The sequence below is a fragment of the Onychostoma macrolepis genome, chromosome 14, assembly GCF_012432095.1.
Source record: "Onychostoma macrolepis isolate SWU-2019 chromosome 14, ASM1243209v1, whole genome shotgun sequence".
NCBI lineage: Eukaryota > Metazoa > Chordata > Actinopteri > Cypriniformes > Cyprinidae > Onychostoma > Onychostoma macrolepis.
In genome coordinates this window covers 25,011,813-25,027,496 of record NC_081168.1, presented here as the reverse complement: position 1 = coordinate 25,027,496, position 15,684 = coordinate 25,011,813, and the positions used below count along the sequence as shown (strand labels likewise).

At 38.3% G+C, this 15,684-nt stretch overlaps 3 protein-coding genes across 4 annotated transcripts; 2 read left to right on the top strand and 1 right to left on the bottom strand.

Annotated features, from left to right (window-relative positions):
- Positions 1-1,818: 1,818 nt before the first annotated feature.
- On the top strand, positions 1,819-9,581 carry maea (macrophage erythroblast attacher, E3 ubiquitin ligase). Of its 2 annotated transcripts, none has more exons than XM_058797993.1 (9): positions 1,819-2,008; positions 5,977-6,159; positions 6,248-6,451; positions 6,525-6,647; positions 6,837-6,913; positions 7,034-7,142; positions 7,291-7,424; positions 7,631-7,826; positions 7,976-9,581. In XM_058797993.1, exons 1-9 carry the CDS (start codon positions 1,883-1,885, stop codon positions 8,069-8,071), a joined length of 1,248 nt encoding a protein of 415 aa, XP_058653976.1. In that variant the 5' UTR covers positions 1,819-1,882; the 3' UTR covers positions 8,072-9,581. The 2 variants fall into 2 exon arrangements, with proteins under 2 accessions (XP_058653976.1, XP_058653977.1); XM_058797994.1 differs by lacking the exon at positions 1,819-2,008 and adding an exon at positions 2,482-2,613 and having other exon boundaries at positions 7,976-9,580.
- Positions 9,582-9,858: 277 nt separating this feature from the next.
- Positions 9,859-11,938, top strand: si:dkey-74k8.4 (L-asparaginase). Its single transcript, XM_058797996.1, has 7 exons — positions 9,859-9,987; positions 10,147-10,292; positions 10,410-10,505; positions 10,621-10,781; positions 10,862-10,945; positions 11,022-11,184; positions 11,329-11,938. The coding sequence occupies exons 1-7, from the start codon at positions 9,981-9,983 to the stop codon at positions 11,407-11,409; spliced, it is 738 nt and encodes a 245-aa protein (XP_058653979.1). The 5' UTR covers positions 9,859-9,980; the 3' UTR covers positions 11,410-11,938.
- On the bottom strand, positions 11,623-15,309 carry aldob (aldolase b, fructose-bisphosphate). The gene is made up of 9 exons (XM_058797995.1): positions 15,163-15,309; positions 14,402-14,514; positions 13,965-14,176; positions 13,714-13,768; positions 12,918-13,078; positions 12,670-12,753; positions 12,409-12,583; positions 12,123-12,322; positions 11,623-11,946 (listed from the first exon to the last, which is right to left on the bottom strand). Exons 2-9 carry the CDS (start codon positions 14,511-14,513, stop codon positions 11,851-11,853), a joined length of 1,095 nt encoding a protein of 364 aa, XP_058653978.1. The 5' UTR covers position 14,514; positions 15,163-15,309; the 3' UTR covers positions 11,623-11,850.
- Between the last annotated feature and the right edge of the window lie 375 nt (positions 15,310-15,684).

Below are 15,684 nucleotides of genomic sequence, written 5' to 3'. Positions count from 1 at the left end.
CTATCACGATGGTAAAATCCATTTGAATTCTATTTAGAAATCGCCACTTGAAAATGCTATGGAGAAAGTCGAACATTATCTAAAAAAGGCACAAACTAAAAAGACTGATGAAAAAAAGGAGAAAACAATCTTGCACAAGTACACTCTCAGAAATAAAGGTACAAAAGCTGTCACTGGGGCGGTACCTTTTCAAAAGGTACATGTTTGTACCTAAAGGGTCCATTTTGGTACCTTAAAGGTACATATTAGTACTTAAAGTGTACATATTTGAACCTAATAGGTACAAAAGTGTGCCTTTTGAAAAGGTACCGCCCCAGTGACAGCTTTTGTACTTTTATTTCTGAGAGTGTACTAACATGTATTAAAATCTTTTTAAACCACTCGACCACCTTTACCAGAATATATCACATTGTACTGTAGGCTGGTAAATTGTGTCTAACTTGTAGATTTTATAACAGATAAGCTGTTAAAGGAATAGATTTTTTTTTGTTTCTAAATATGCAGGCTGTTGTTTTTCATAATGCTACATAGATTAATAAAAAAAAGGTAATTATTGGCCTGGTTCAAACAATCAATTGTTGAATAAAGTCATAATTTTTATTTTCTTTGCATACAAAAAGCATTCTCGTTGTTTCATAACATTCAGATTGAGCCACTGATGGCAGATGGACTATTTTTACGACGTCTTTCATACTTTTCTGGGCCTTGACAGTGTAATTTACTTGGCAGTCAATGGGCCAGTCACAAGCCTCCCGGTTTTCATCCAAAATATCTTAAATTGTGTTCCAAAGACGAACAAAGCTTTTACGGGTTTGGAACGACACGAGGGTAAGTGATTAATCTCGAAATTTTCATTTTGGGGTGGAGTATCCCTTTAAGAACAATGGTACATTTTCATAAGAGAAAGTACAAGTCAGAACCGAGAGCCATGTGTAAAATGGGTTCTAATGATGAGTGATGGAAAAACCTGGCCTTCAAATATTCTAAGAGATGGCATAGATTAAATTATTAAGAGACTGATGAACTGTTAAGGAGTAAGAAATAAACAATATCAATATAAGAAAACGTTAAGGTAGATTGACTTTGCATGGCATGTTGAATTAGACCATTCTGTCAAACTATAAGCGCCTAAATAATATAAAATACATTTTATGTCCTATGTAAACAAGTAATTGTTAACTACCCTGCCAAAAAAAAAAAAAAAACAATAGAAGCCCAATGGAAACCATCACAGAAATTCCAATGGTTTCCATTAAAATACCATTATAAACCATTAGCTTTTTCCAGTAAAACCATTACAAAATTCCTTTTTGTAGTGTGTTTTGGGCATTTTTCCAATAGGATTTAACATCCCACCACTAGAATCCATCACATACCAGTAGACACCATTATAGTCTCCATTAAAACCAATACAATTCCCATTAAAACCATTACATTTTCTACTGTGTTTTGGGCAGGTTTCTATTGGGTTTTTTTTCAGCAGGGTAGGCTGTTACTTTATTGCACTTATGTTATCAACCAACTTTGCATGTGGATGATAGCACAAAAGACCATTTTACAAAAATAAATATATAAGCAAACAAACAAATAAATAACTCTTAAAGGGAGCATGACCCGGGACTTCCCTAAAAACAGTTCACACTTCAACCCCACCAATGTTCAAACCAAAACTAGTAAATATGCAAAAAAAAAATATCTGTAGCCATTTGAAATAAAAGGCATTTTAATCACGAAAATGCTTCATACGTGTTGCATTAGCAGTTGTTTTTAATTTAAAGATTGTATATTTTCAAGCAAAAACAAAAGAGACTCGCTTTGTGGAGATCCTGAAGCGCACCGTCACACTAGGAGGCAGTATTGAGCAGTCGAGCCTCACTGCTGCATGAAGACCAAAGCCGAGAAGAAGACGAACAACGCTCCACAGTTTCCCCAAAGTAAGATGGCGGTGCAGGAGACAGCAGCTCAACTCTCTATGGCCCTAAAGGTGCAAGAATACCCAACTTTAAAGGTCTGTCAAGTCTTTCTTCACCATACTCTAACCGTGCAGTCGAACAGATCCCGTCTGCGTTATATAACCGTCATAACAGACCGTCTAACGGAAATCAGATGGAAAGTATGTGACTGCATTAGACAGTTAGTCTAGGTTAGCTCTAGGGCTAGATAACTTAGCAAAACAAGTCTCACACAAACAGATCTTACCGAGGCGATCGCAAACTGTCGAGCAGTGACATCGGCTGTACAGTTATATATCGACGGATCTATAAACGAGAGCAATAAAGTCGAATAATGTCAGTCTGCTGCCTGTCACCCTCGCGTTCCGACAGTCTAGTTTTATTAGGCGCTGTTTTATCCCATCACAGGTTTGTCCACTAGTGTAACCAGCGAGCAATGCAGTTTAAGGCAGATTGACGAGAATCGTTAACGACGCGGATAGTAAGACGAATCGTATCGGATTTATAGCTAACGTTACTTTAGAATCGAGTACTGGTCAGTCGTTTGATTTCGGCTTGAACGCTGTCGTCTGTCGGCTTGATCCAGACAGCATGATTTTCGTGTGTCTAGAATAGATAAATGCTGGAGGAACACACACATGTCAAGGGTGACTAGAGCTCGGTATGCATGCGATTTATGCACCATGTTAGGATCATATTGCATCATGTTGTGTTGATCAGAGGCAGCTGTTAGCACGTTTATAGCTCAGGTGTGGGTTCTCGATGAGGGGCTTAGTATTTAATGGTTGGCATACAGCACCTTTGTTCTCTGCGTCACAGGTTTTTCCCGATTGATAGCTTGGATTTGGATGAATGCTCACGTGAATCGATTTCTTTGACTGTTTGATGATGAGCTGAATGCTTTGTAACCCGATTAGCTCATGGATCTCCTGTAAAATGACGCCTGTTTATGTACACGCACACTGAATGTCAATAATATATGGTCTTCACTGCTGTGTCAAGGGCATGTTGCATCTGAGCTTGTCTTGCAGCACTGGGAATGATTTCCAGTACCTTCTTGATCATTGCATCATGATCTAAACGTATGAACTAGTCACTGTATTGTTTTTGTGCAAAAGAGGTTAAGGAATTATAAACAAATGTAGCTAAATGTATGAGCCAGTTGTTTTTTGGAAGGCACTGATTCTTGTAATATTTTAGAGAGTCATAAATCATTAAAATTGGCATTTATTTACACAAGCAAATTGTTTAATAGTGTACAGCTGTAAAGCAATGCGTTTTTCTTTTTGACACTCAGGTTTTGACATTTGTAAGTTTAATTTATGTGTATTGGCAGTAGTTTGTCTTCTATTGTTTGATAATGGAAGAAATCGATATCTTAAAATTGGAAAGAAATATTTGGTACGGTTGGATTTTGTTGTCTGCTCATTTACGCATCAGTGCTTTTTTCAATCGTTTGCATATATTCTGGCTTGCATTGAGGACCTTTCACTTCTCGCTGCCAAATTAGGTGGCGCCTTGTAATCCAACAAAGGTTAAATCTGCAATAATAGCATTGACTGGTGTAGGGTGTTTATCTACTCTAAAACATCTGTACGTGAGTAGAGCATTGCAAATGTTGATACTACTAATCTGCCCTGGTTGCAAGGTGACAGATGGCCTGATCAAAATAAACTGGCGGATGCTGAGAGATAAGATTGAAGGTTTATGCATCTCTGCCTCTTACACAGCTGTGGTATAGCCACTCATCCTGGCCTAGTGATCATGTCCGCCTTTATGACCTTTTCTTTCAAATGGACAGCTGAAAGAACACAGTGCACCATTGTTAGACATCTGGAACTAACTATTTACTGTAGTAATGTCGTACTTCATTTATTAGTGCCATGTGGAAGATAAAAACTAATTGGGGAATCTTTAAAATTAAGCTTTTTTTAGTCAAGATAATATTTGCTTACTGAGGGTCCACTGAACATTTAAATGCTTGTATCACAGGACATGAATGAGGACGATATGCCAAACAGATATATATAAACACAAAAGAAATTAATATTAAGTAATTGTAAGAAATATTTAAAAACACTATAATCAATACACTATTGAATAGAAAGCAACAATACAGTTGGCATAGCAGTAAAGTGATGGCTTGTTAGAATGAGATTGAGCTAGTGACTGTTCCTTTACTTTTTCATTTATACTGAATGCTTAAAGGCATAGTTTACTGAAAAATTTTAATTCTGTTATTATTTACTCATCCTTATGTCATTCTGAACTCGTAACACTTTTGATTGTCTTCAAAACACAAATGAAGATATTTTTAATATTCAATAGGTTAACGCAACCAACACTTTCATGCTTTAAAAAGTACCAAAAGATATGGTAAAAGTAATCCATACGAATCTAGCAGTCTTCTGAATAGGCACAATCACTTGATATGATTAACAGATTTAAAGGGATAGTTCACCCCAAAATGAAAATTCTGTCATTAATTACTCGCCCTCATGTCGTTCCAAACCTGTAAGACCTTCGTTCATCTTCAGAACACAAATTAAGATGTTTCTGATGAAATCTGAGCGCTCTCTGACCCTCCCATAGACAGCAATGCAACTGAAATGTTCCCTGGTCCAGAAACGTAGTAAATACAAAGGTAAAACGATCCATGTGACATCAGTGGCTGAACTTTTTCAGTTTTGCGACGCTACGAGTATTTATTTTTAATTTTGTGCAAAGAAAATAAAAATAACAATTTACTCAACCATTCTTCTCCCCCAAGTTACATCGTCCGCCATTTTAGAGAGTATCACAATGCATACGCATGCTTTCCCCTAAGCGTAAACAACGCGGATTACGTTCATGCGCAAGCTTTCCCCCCGAACGTAATCAACGCTGATGAAGTCAAATACCTTCTTGGGTACTCTCCAAAATGGCGGAAGATGTAACTCGGGGAGAAGAACGGTTGAGTAAATTGTTATTTTTGTTTTCTTTGCTCAAAAAAAAAAGTATTCTTGTTGCGTCGCAAAACTGAAGTTGAGCCACTGATGTCACATGGACTATTTTACCGATATATTTACTACGTTTCTGGGTCTGGGAACATTTGAGTTGCGTTGCTGTCTATGGGAGGACAGAGAGATCTCTGATTTCATCAGAAACATCTTAATTTGTGTTTCCGAAGATGAACGAAGGTCTTATGGGTTTGGAACGTTATGAGGGTGAGTAATTAATGACAGAATTTTCATTTTGGGGTGAACTAACCCTTTAATTTAGACTTGTATTCACATATAAACATTGGTTAATGCACATATATGGAGCAAATCGAATATGATCATTGGAGGCTCAGCTGTATTTGCTTGACACACAAGAACAAACCTCATTGGTTCTCATGCATCAAGCAAGTACAAGAAAAAGTTGTAGAATTTTTGTCATATGTTAATGTAAAAAAAATCTTGTGTAATATGACTTGTGTTTGTTTGTTTGCTGGTTTTTATTGTATTTGTTATACTTTTTATTGTTTTTGCCATGAAAATAGCCTAAGATGCTGACATGGCATTAAATAAAAATATACTACTACTACTGCTACTACTACTACTACTCAAGCAAGTACATTTCCATGTTTACCATATTTGATGTGCTCTGTCTTGCCATTGATCACTGTTTATACGTGAATAATCTGTTTATTATTTAACATGATCATGTCTCTTCAGAAAACTTGAATGAAACCGCTCAATTCACTTTTTGAAAGTTTCGGATGAATGCACTTTTTGTGAAGGGAAACTCTCAGGTTTCATTAAAAATATTTTCATTCATTTTTCGAAGATGAACAAAAGCCTTAGGAGTTTTGAACGACATGAGAGGGAGTAAATAACACATTTTTTATTTTTGGGTGAACTATCAGTAATGATTCCCTGGACCCTGACGAGTGAATGTAATGATGGATGAAGTGCTTTGTGAACCCACACCATGAAGAATGATATTACTGAGCTTACCGAAACTGTGCCTTTTAATGAAATGCTGTTGCTTACCTCAACAGGTTCCTTATGAAACCTTGAACAAGCGCTTCCGAGCAGCTCAAAAGAATATCGACCGGGAGACCAGTCACGTAACGATGGTGGTGGCGGAGCTGGAGAAAACGCTCAGTAGCTTTCCAGTGGTGGATACCGTAGTCTCTCTCCTGGATGGAGTGGTTGAGAAGCTCAGTGCCCTCAAGAGAAAGGTATGCTGAGGCATCATGTTGAATAGATTCAATTTTACCACATTTGTACCATTTTCGCTAAAGAGTGAAATGGTTTCGTATCTGATAGGCAGCTGAGTCTATCCAAGCAGAAGATGAGAGCGCCAAGTTATGCAAGCGGCGCATAGAGCACCTGAAGGAGCATAGCAGTGATCAGCCAGCCAGTGTTAATGTTTGGAAGAAGAAACGCATGGACCGCATGATGGTGGAGCACTTACTACGCTGTGGCTACTACAACACCGCAGTCAAGCTAGCCAGACAAAGCGGGATTGAGGTGCGTCTCCACTTTTTCTGTGCAGCAAATAAGATGCTTGCGCTGTTTGTCATGTGATGTTTTGTCTTTGTAGGATTTGGTCAACATAGAAATGTTTCTTACTGCAAAAGAAGTTGAAGAATCTCTCGAGCGTCAGGAAACGGCTACCTGTCTGGCTTGGTGCCATGATAACAAGTCTCGCTTACGGAAAATGAAAGTAAGACACTGGGTTCAACTGGATTTGTTTTTCTCTCACTTGCAGTTTTCAAATATGTACTTGTTTTAACTGTCATTATGGAGCCACATTGTGGTTATATTTCATTTTTCATTTTGTCATTGCCTGAAAACGATGCAATTTAAAAGGTAAAGTTTATTCAGTTTTGTTGAAATATGTCCCTGTTTCCAGAGCTGTTTGGAGTTCAGTTTAAGGATCCAGGAATTTATTGAACTCATTCGACAAAACAAACGGATGGACGCAGTAAGGTATGAGATGTTTTTTTGAATGCATGACATGACTGCCATACCAAGTTCCTCTGAATTACTTGAATTTATTGTTAAACAATTCATAGTTGGTGTTATTAAATCAAAATGAATGTGCTTTAGACATGCACGCAAACACTTCAGCCAAGCAGAAGGAGGCCAGTTGGACGAGGTACGGCAAGTGATGGGCATGCTGGCCTTTCCCTCAGACACGCACATTTCACCGTATAAGGTAAATTGCATGTCTATTTCTATATTATCTGAAATGTGTCTACCACTCCAAGGAACTGTTTTGATATTGATCATTAATTGTTTCTGAATATGCCATCGTAGCAGGTACAAGTTCAGTGGTCCATAACATTTCTTGTCTTTCCTCCCAGGATCTTTTGGATCCAGCTCGCTGGAAAATGCTGATCCAGCAGTTCAGATATGACAACTACAGATTACACCAGCTGGGGAACAACTCCGTGTTTACCATTACCCTGCAGGCAGGGCTGTCTGCCATCAAAACCCCGTATCCTCTCTGCAGAAGAACATTCACCATCCTTAGGGTTTTCAGTTTGCATGTCCAACAGATCATTTATGAAACTCGGGATTTTGAGTAATGGGAGATTTCAACATACAGTGACAATAGAAACAAGGGTCATTATTTGAAATGACTGTTAATGGTTCTTAAATCAAGTTGTTGAGTAGTTGTTAACCTTAATTCCAAGTTTACAGGCAGTGTTACAAAGAAGATGGCACTTCCAAAAACCCAGACTGCCCTGTCTGCAGTAAGTCTCTGAACAAATTGGCTCAACCTCTTCCCATGGCCCACTGTGCAAACTCAAGGCTGGTGTGCAAAATCTCTGGCGAGGTCATGAATGAGAACAACCCACCCATGATGCTGCCTAATGGCTATGTTTATGGATACAATGTGAGTTTTGAAGCTAGTTTTGTGTTCTGCTCTTCAGTACTCTGTGTGTGTGTATATATATATATATATATATACACACTACCAGTGTATGCCATTTGAAATTCTATATATTTCCTGTGTATTAACATTCCCTTGCCTCTGGTTTTCAGTCTCTCTTGTCCATTCGTCAAGATGACAAGGTGGTATGCCCCAGGACCAAAGAGGTTTTCAACTTTTCCCAGGCTGAGAAGGTTTACATAATGTGATGGGAGCTCCACATAAGTTTTGGGACGTAAAGTTGCGGCGCCATTGTAGGCTGGGCGAATTTCACATTGACACCATTTGTCAAAGGGCGTCAATCCTTCAGCCCTTGTTCCATGCAAGTGAATCTCATTGACAGTATGTCCTCGCCCTCAACTGGCCTGCAAGACCTTCACTGAACTGATTGTTCAAAATCACAATGGAGTCGCTAAACGGACTATTGTGACGAGGGATTTCTTTTTTGTTGATGTTTTTAAAAGGGTTGATAGTTTGGCATTTATTTAACTGGGTTCTTTTCAGTAGTGTAAAACGAACCAACACGACTCCATATCGATCTCAAAGGAGCTTCTGCCTTGTAGTGTGTTAACAAAATGAATTATTCATTGTTGGTTTTTTTGAACAAGGGCACCCATTTAGGTCATTATTTTTAGATAGATTGTGTATAGGTAGTTGTAGAGAACACTCTCCGATGCCTTGCTTTTGCACCTGTGAAATCTGTGACAACTTGCATTTATGTTAATGTGATATTTTTTGACTGACATCCTCAGTTTGAGGCAACATGTTAAAAAAAGTTGTAGCATTTATAGCAATACTGCTCTTTATACAAAGTCTGTGGATGTGCAGACTTAGAAAGACATGGCGGTGTTCTTTGGTGTCAGGCTGGTGTTGAAAATCACATTAGTTTACACTTCAACAGTAAATATTATACTGACTTACTATGGACTTCTTATCAACATCTTTCATCAAATAAAACATTCTGTGTATGACCAAAGTCCTTTTAGGACAAGTATGCAAGATTGAATTTTGATGGATATGCCTAAATTTGGAGCAATTTTTTTTTTTTTTTTTTTACTAATGGTATGTTGTGTTATGTAAACAATATCAGATATTGTAATTAATAAGGTCATGCTGCATTTAGTGCTGTTTTGTGACTAAAGGTTAAATAGCAAACTTAAAGCAGTTTTTGTTTTGGATCTCAGGGTAGATTCAAATCTCGCACAGTTTTATTACATGGACTGGAGGTTTTTTTGTTAAAATTTGTAATTACCCTGCTTTGATACCCTCGTTTTGTGATGTAAATGTCTTGTGTCAGTTTTCTTCTGCTGCAAAACGGATTAATATGGATCTTTCATATATATAGACTAGTTTTACATAAGTCTTACATTAATAGAATTTCCAAATTCATTGTAAGTAATCTGTAGAGTCGTTTTGAGCACAATTTTCAAAGCAGGAAATTGTTAAAAGTACATTTTGTTAATGTTCCCCATGCACAAAGTCTCAGGTTTCACAGGATCAATAGCAGGTTAACCAATGAGTGGGATCTTTGAAAGGCCCTCTGGTCTTTTAGTTTCACTTTAAAGTACACCAACATCCGTTCCTGTTGGAAATTATTCTCCAAATATGTGTTTAATTGTAATTGTGGAAAGACTTGCTTAGAAACTACGCATGCATGTGTATTTTGGTAGGGTAGATGGGTTGTTCATGTCCAATTGCCAATAAAGATTGATTTGATTATGTATTGTCATTGTCTGCCTGAAACACACAGGTGAACTTACACTGGAGAAAAACGAATTTCTTACAAATTAAAATGTAAGTGAATTTAAACAATACTATTACTTATTACATATGAGAAATAGTATAGCAGTAGTGCGCAACATATACATTTTTATCTCCTAGATTGGGAGCTTTGTGGTTTTGCAGCCATATTGTAAGATAACTTGTCTGACAATTAAAATAATTTTTTCGAGAAATTACTATAATTTATGCAACATTTTTATCTTCGCTGGGGTTTTTCTCATCAAAGAAGCTAGGCGCATGCGCAAATAAACGCGCGCGTCAGGAGCGGGAACTTTGAGGTAATTTTAACGGTCATTACACCTCAGCACTGCTTTACAGGATTAAAATATCTTCAAAATGTACTGTAAGTAAAAAAAATTGTTTATCACAATTCAACATATATGACCATTTTGCCATAAAATAGCATGTAATTATAATCTATTTAAAAGTAATGATGGCATTGTGTTCAAATCATGTATTTTTTTAATCTTAAACCTACCTTGACGTATAACTACATTCATAGATGAGACAAAAGAGAAACGAGAGGAACCATACGATCCGTTGTTTCTCCCATTAACGAAACTGGGCGCTAAAACGCGAGACCGGCAGTTCCTCTGCATCGTGGGCGAGGTGCTCAGTCTCGGCTGGCTCAAATACAAGACCTTTGAAGTGAGCTTACAAGTCTGGCATCCTCTATTTTCTTTTTTATTATTATTTTTGAATAATAATAAGTGATTGAAGTGATGTAACGTCAAATGGTCAAATGTGACTTTTTTTTTTACCCAGGATGTCAATGCAATTGTGACCTTGTTGCTGCCCTCATTCGCCTGCAGATGCATAGACAACAACGACTTGCTGTCTTTGCAAGAGATTCTTGTCACAGTATGAACGATCATGCATATTAGATGTAGAGTGCATTTGACTATTTTTCTACTCTTTCATGTGGCCAGTTATATAATTCCTAATCCATGCTTTAAATACCTCATCTTTTCTTCAGATGGATATAAATGCTGGAGATTATGATGGCAACACTGTCATGCATAGAGCTTGTGAAAAGGGCAGAACTGATATGGTTAAATATTTACTGTCTATTGGAGCAGCATGCCAGTTGATAAACCGCTTTGGTTGCACGCCTCTGCATCTTGCCATAAGAAACAAGTAAGTGATTTTGAGCAGCCAGATTTAATTATTGGAATATATATAATTGATTTTTTACACCATTGCCTTATATATGCCAGGCACTTTGACGTGATCAAGATTTTGATAGTGGAAGGAGCCACAGTGAGTCTAAATCCTGTGCGAGTTGGGATGGAACTCATCAAGTCAGTGTTTCAAACTAAAATTGAACTTCTCAAGTCTGTTGTAGACATTTGCATTCAGCTGTCTTCTCTCATTTAGGGCGGTTCTGACTAAAGACTGTCAGCTTTTGCAAGCATGGTACTTAGCTGGTGCAAACATGAACCAGGGTGATTATAATGGACAGACCGCTTTACATGCAGCAGTGGAGAAGAGGGACAAGAACATGGTGTCCAAACTTCTTGAATATGGCGCCAACCCAGAGGTATATTGTTATTATCATCATATTGTTCATTATGAAAACATATTCTGCTTTTTATTGTTCTGATTGATTGCATTAACAAGTTGAATGTTTAATAACCCATAACTGGCAACGTGTAACATGTATGGTTTGTCTTTTCCCTATCAGAATAGGAATATGTGGGGAAGGACAGCAGAAGATGAAGCAAGACAGAAAAATCTTCATGACATTTTGGTGCTCTTCAATTAACTTTACTCTAACTCACCCTTTAGCACCTTGCTGTGTAGGACTTAGTCAAGCGAACCAGCTGATATCAGATACAAAAGCATATCACTTTCAAGTTTTATACCTTGACAACCAAGTTAATTCTTAGTAAAGAATTCTAAGTGCTAGTCTAAGCGCTGTAAATGGCTAACAAATCTCAACTCTCCTCTTAATGTTTACACAAGAAATCAACTCAAATAAAGCAGGCATTTTATCATTTATTTCTAAATGAAAAGCATAGGTTGGTGCATATGCATGAAAAGAAAACTAATCCAGAGTCTAGTTGAGTCATTCTTGGTAGAACTGCATGAACATATTTAATTTGTACAATTAACACGTGTACACATGTTGTCATGTCATCTTGAATATCCTTTGCATGTAAATTTTGTACTGTCCAACACAAGTTGCTGTCGTTTGTTGTTGAGTTTAGTAGACATAGCTGGCAGTAAAGAGGGACTGTGAAGATGCTTGGTTAGCCTGACCTGAGGGTTTGTATTCACCTTTTGATGCAAGACTATTGATCTGAAGGGGAAAAAACAAAAATCCTCAATATATGCAGCTTCAGCTGATATAGTATGCCTATAAACTGACAACACAATAAAGCACAATATAATTTAGAAGTTTTGAAAAGTTGCACTATAGTGACTTGATTGCCCACATGCAGTATTTTTAGCTTGAATCATAACGTCATTGATTACCTTGGCACGTGTGACGAAGGCGTCCTGTGCAGCCTTCTTGTTTGCTGCTTGTCCCTTCCATGCAGCAAGAGCCGAGGCCTGAAGAGCACGGCCATAAGAGAAGCTCAGCTTCCAGGGTCTCTGCAGAGGAAGCTGGTTCATGGCGTTCAGATTCAGAGAGGCCTCCTCCTCACTTTGACCACCAGAGAGGAAGCAGATTCCTGAGAACCAGAAGAGAGATGTTGAATGTTTGAAGAGCACTCAAAATGGACACCATCCTCTGAGGACCAGTGGAGAACTGTCTTACCTGGTACAGCAGCTGGCACGGTGCGTCTGAGAGCAGTAACTGTTGCCATGGCAACCTCCTGAGGAGTGTACTTCTTGGTACAGGAGTGTCCAGCGGTTACCATGTTTGGTTTGAGCAGAGTTCCCTCCAGATACACATGGTGGTCAGAGAGAGCCTTGTACACAGCTGCCAGGACCTTTGGATGCAATTTGTTGGCAATTATTTTTGATGGATAATTTGGCTTTGCTCTGCTTTTATTGGTTATTCTGGGAGGAATCTTACCTTCTCAGTGGCATACTGGCACCGTTGCAGATCATGATCTCCGTCTGGGAGGATTTCAGGCTCTACGATAGGCACCAGGCCATTCTACAGGAAAACGAGTTCATGAGAAAAAAGGATCTTGTGGACAGTTTGTGAAGAAGAATATAAACAAATTACTGGCATGCTATCAATTGTTTAGAGTCATATAAAAGACTGTTTATGGACAATAAATAGGATCCCATAAACCGAGCACATTCTGATAAACATACCTGTTGGCAAATGCTGGCATATCTGGCAAGAACATTAGCGTTTTCAGCAATTGCAAGAGCAGAGGGGCAGCTGTCAGCGATCTTAAGCACACAACGCCACTTGACGAAGTCACAACCATCCTTCTTGTATTGGGCACAGCGTTCAGACAGACCGTCCAATCCTGAGTGAAATGGATCAAGCAAAAATAGCTTCCTTTAAAACGGATACAAGTCAGGACAGATTACTGTCATGTTAGCATATATTTAAAGGGATAGTTCACCCCAAAATGAAAATTCTGTCATTAATTACTCACCCTCATGTTGTTCCAAACCCGTAAGACCTCTGTTCATCTTCAGAACACAAATTAAGATATTTCTGATAAAATCTGAGAGCTCTCTGCGCTTCTTCCTGAACGTAAATAACGCTGATTACGTTCAGGGGAAAGCGTGCGCATGCATCGTAGTACTCTCCAAAATGGCAGAAGATGGTAACTCGTGGGAGAAGAATTGTTGAATAAATTGTTATTTTTTGTTTTCTTTGCAAACAAAAAGTATTCTTGTAGCTGCGCAAAATTGAAGTTGAGCCACTAATGTCACATGGACCTTCAAGATGTCCTTGCTACGTTTCTGGGTCTGGGAACATTTAGGTTACAGTGCTGTCTATGCAGGGTCAGAGAGCTCTCAGATTTCATCAAAAATATCTTAATTTGTGTTCCGAAGATCTTGCGGGTTTGGAACGACATGAGGGTGAGTAATTAATGACAGAATTTTTGGAAGAGCTAACCCTTTAAGTAAATATTTACATTCACACATTTACCCTGTGTGGTTGTCTCTCCATCTGTACCACCCAGTCCTGCTGTGCCTTTGTCCACCTTCAGGCACAAAGCACAATTAATACTTTTAATTATAACATTACATGGCAAAACTAGTGAAAGGACCATGTGTTTGTATACAGAAAGAAAGAAGGCTTCTACAGTATTCAAGCAGTGCTTTGGTTATCTATAGGGCAATATCAAGCATTTACATTAAGTTATAGAAATAATCTTCAAGAGTATAGCTAAACCTCACCTTGATACCAACTACGATGCCCTTGTCCTTGATGACTTTTGGAAACGGAACTCCCTGGGCTGATTTCTGGTACAGTGTTTCATGGAAAAAGATGACACCACCAATATATTCAGAGACTGAATTGTCTACAGAGAAGAGGAGGTCGCGAAAGCTGCGACGGTTCTCTTCAGTGTTCTCCACGTTTATCTTCTGAAAACGCTTTGCCATGGTGCCTAAAACATGAAACACACATCTAAGAACATCCGGAATGCAAGCTTACCATGACGTCTTCAAAAATACTAACAAAAAGCTGTTAGAGGACATAAAATAAGACAACACTTTAAAAAAAAACAATTATAGTACCTATTCAGCAACATCTTTTTATTGCTTACTGTTGATCAATTAATATATGCATATAGTTGGTACTCTATTCCATGCAAAACACCACACATTCTTACCTGTGGACTCATCTGCAGCCAAAATGCCTTTTCCAGTAGCCACAATGCGCTGGGCAATGGTGGCAAGCTCCTTCTTCTGCTCCGTAGAGAGAGCTGGAAACTGATGTGTCATGCTGGGAAAAGAGCAGAAGAAAAATTATTTGCAAAATATACCAAAATCTGTCGTTTACAGAACTCTTATTATTCTCAGCACTGGGTTATTCACTGCTATGTGCAAATATTTGCCCTGACTGTTGAACTTTAGTCCAGAGAAACACACTGGCTCCTCCCACTGAACAAACAAGTCCAGGGTTCAGTCATCTGCTAAACTTGAGGATTGTGCAGTTTTCCTTGCAAATATGTGCAAAACGTTTAGCACATTTGTGCAATATCGTTAAGAACTGTACAAAAGTGTCTCTTTTATGCACTCAGAAGATTGCCTCCTTATTTCGCAGTAAACGAAAATGCTTTACTTATATGAAAACTGCAAAATGCAGTGCCTGAATTCACGCAGTAGATAATTTGCTAAATCAAACCAACTGTATCACCATTCTTACAGTGATTTATAACTTGCATTAAAGAGCAGAACCTGAATATTTAGCGAAATCATTGCATTGACACATCTGCAGTTTGTGAATTCAGTTCTACGTGTTCACGTTTTAAAACAGGTAGGTTTTGTATTACTTTACACTTCTAAATAAATACTAATTAATACTAATGTGGTAGATGCGATGATAGTGACAAAAAAATAAACGATTTAAAACTTTAAAAACCATACTTACTTGACTGGTCTTAAGGCAAGTAGCACTATAAACTACAGATGAAGTGGCCTCTCCTCAATAGTGAACCGAGACCGAACGGTTCGAGCGAGTCTGTATTTATCCGAGCGCAGAGGCTGGACTAAAGTGATGCGAACGGGCGTGCTCTGCCTCCAGGAACGCCATTGGCTGGGATATTGGACGGGTGTGGGAGAATATCTGCGTATGTGGACTTTGGAAGAAGGGTTTTAACTCCAAAAGTTCTATAATACAGCCATCCCTGGCCTTAGAGTTACACATATTTAAAATAAGTTATCAAAATCTTTGGAAAGCACTGAATCAAGTGTGAAGCACAGGGCTGGAAGCTTGAGATCTGAGATCAGAGATAAGAGTTGATTTTCAGGTTTCTTCAGTTTCCGCATTATCATACACAAGTATGTTCAGTTTTCAACCTTTCTGTGAAAGCCACACTTCTGGTAGAGAAAGTGTAACGTCCCACTGCAAGAAAACACAGTGACAATAATTCTCTTTATGAAAAATAACACT

Excerpts from the sequence above, each read along its gene's own strand:
- maea (XM_058797993.1), top strand. The coding sequence starts at position 1,883 with ATGAAGACCAAAGCCGAGAAGAAGACGAACAACGCTCCACAGTTTCCC. Across the intron at positions 7,425-7,630 it reads CTGTCTGCCATCAAAACCCC|GCAGTGTTACAAAGAAGATG; the intron begins GTATCCTCTCTG and ends CCAAGTTTACAG. Across the intron at positions 7,827-7,975 it reads GCTATGTTTATGGATACAAT|TCTCTCTTGTCCATTCGTCA; the intron begins GTGAGTTTTGAA and ends TCTGGTTTTCAG.
- si:dkey-74k8.4 (XM_058797996.1), top strand. Across the intron at positions 10,946-11,021 it reads GTTGGGATGGAACTCATCAA|GGCGGTTCTGACTAAAGACT; the intron begins GTCAGTGTTTCA and ends TCTCTCATTTAG. Across the intron at positions 11,185-11,328 it reads AATATGGCGCCAACCCAGAG|AATAGGAATATGTGGGGAAG; the intron begins GTATATTGTTAT and ends TTTCCCTATCAG.
- aldob (XM_058797995.1), bottom strand. The coding sequence starts at position 14,513 with ATGACACATCAGTTTCCAGCTCTCTCTACGGAGCAGAAGAAGGAGCTT. Across the intron at positions 13,769-13,964 it reads GCATCGTAGTTGGTATCAAG|GTGGACAAAGGCACAGCAGG; the intron begins GTGAGGTTTAGC and ends TTGTGCCTGAAG. Across the intron at positions 11,947-12,122 it reads CCTTCGTCACACGTGCCAAG|ATCAATAGTCTTGCATCAAA; the intron begins GTAATCAATGAC and ends TTTCCCCTTCAG.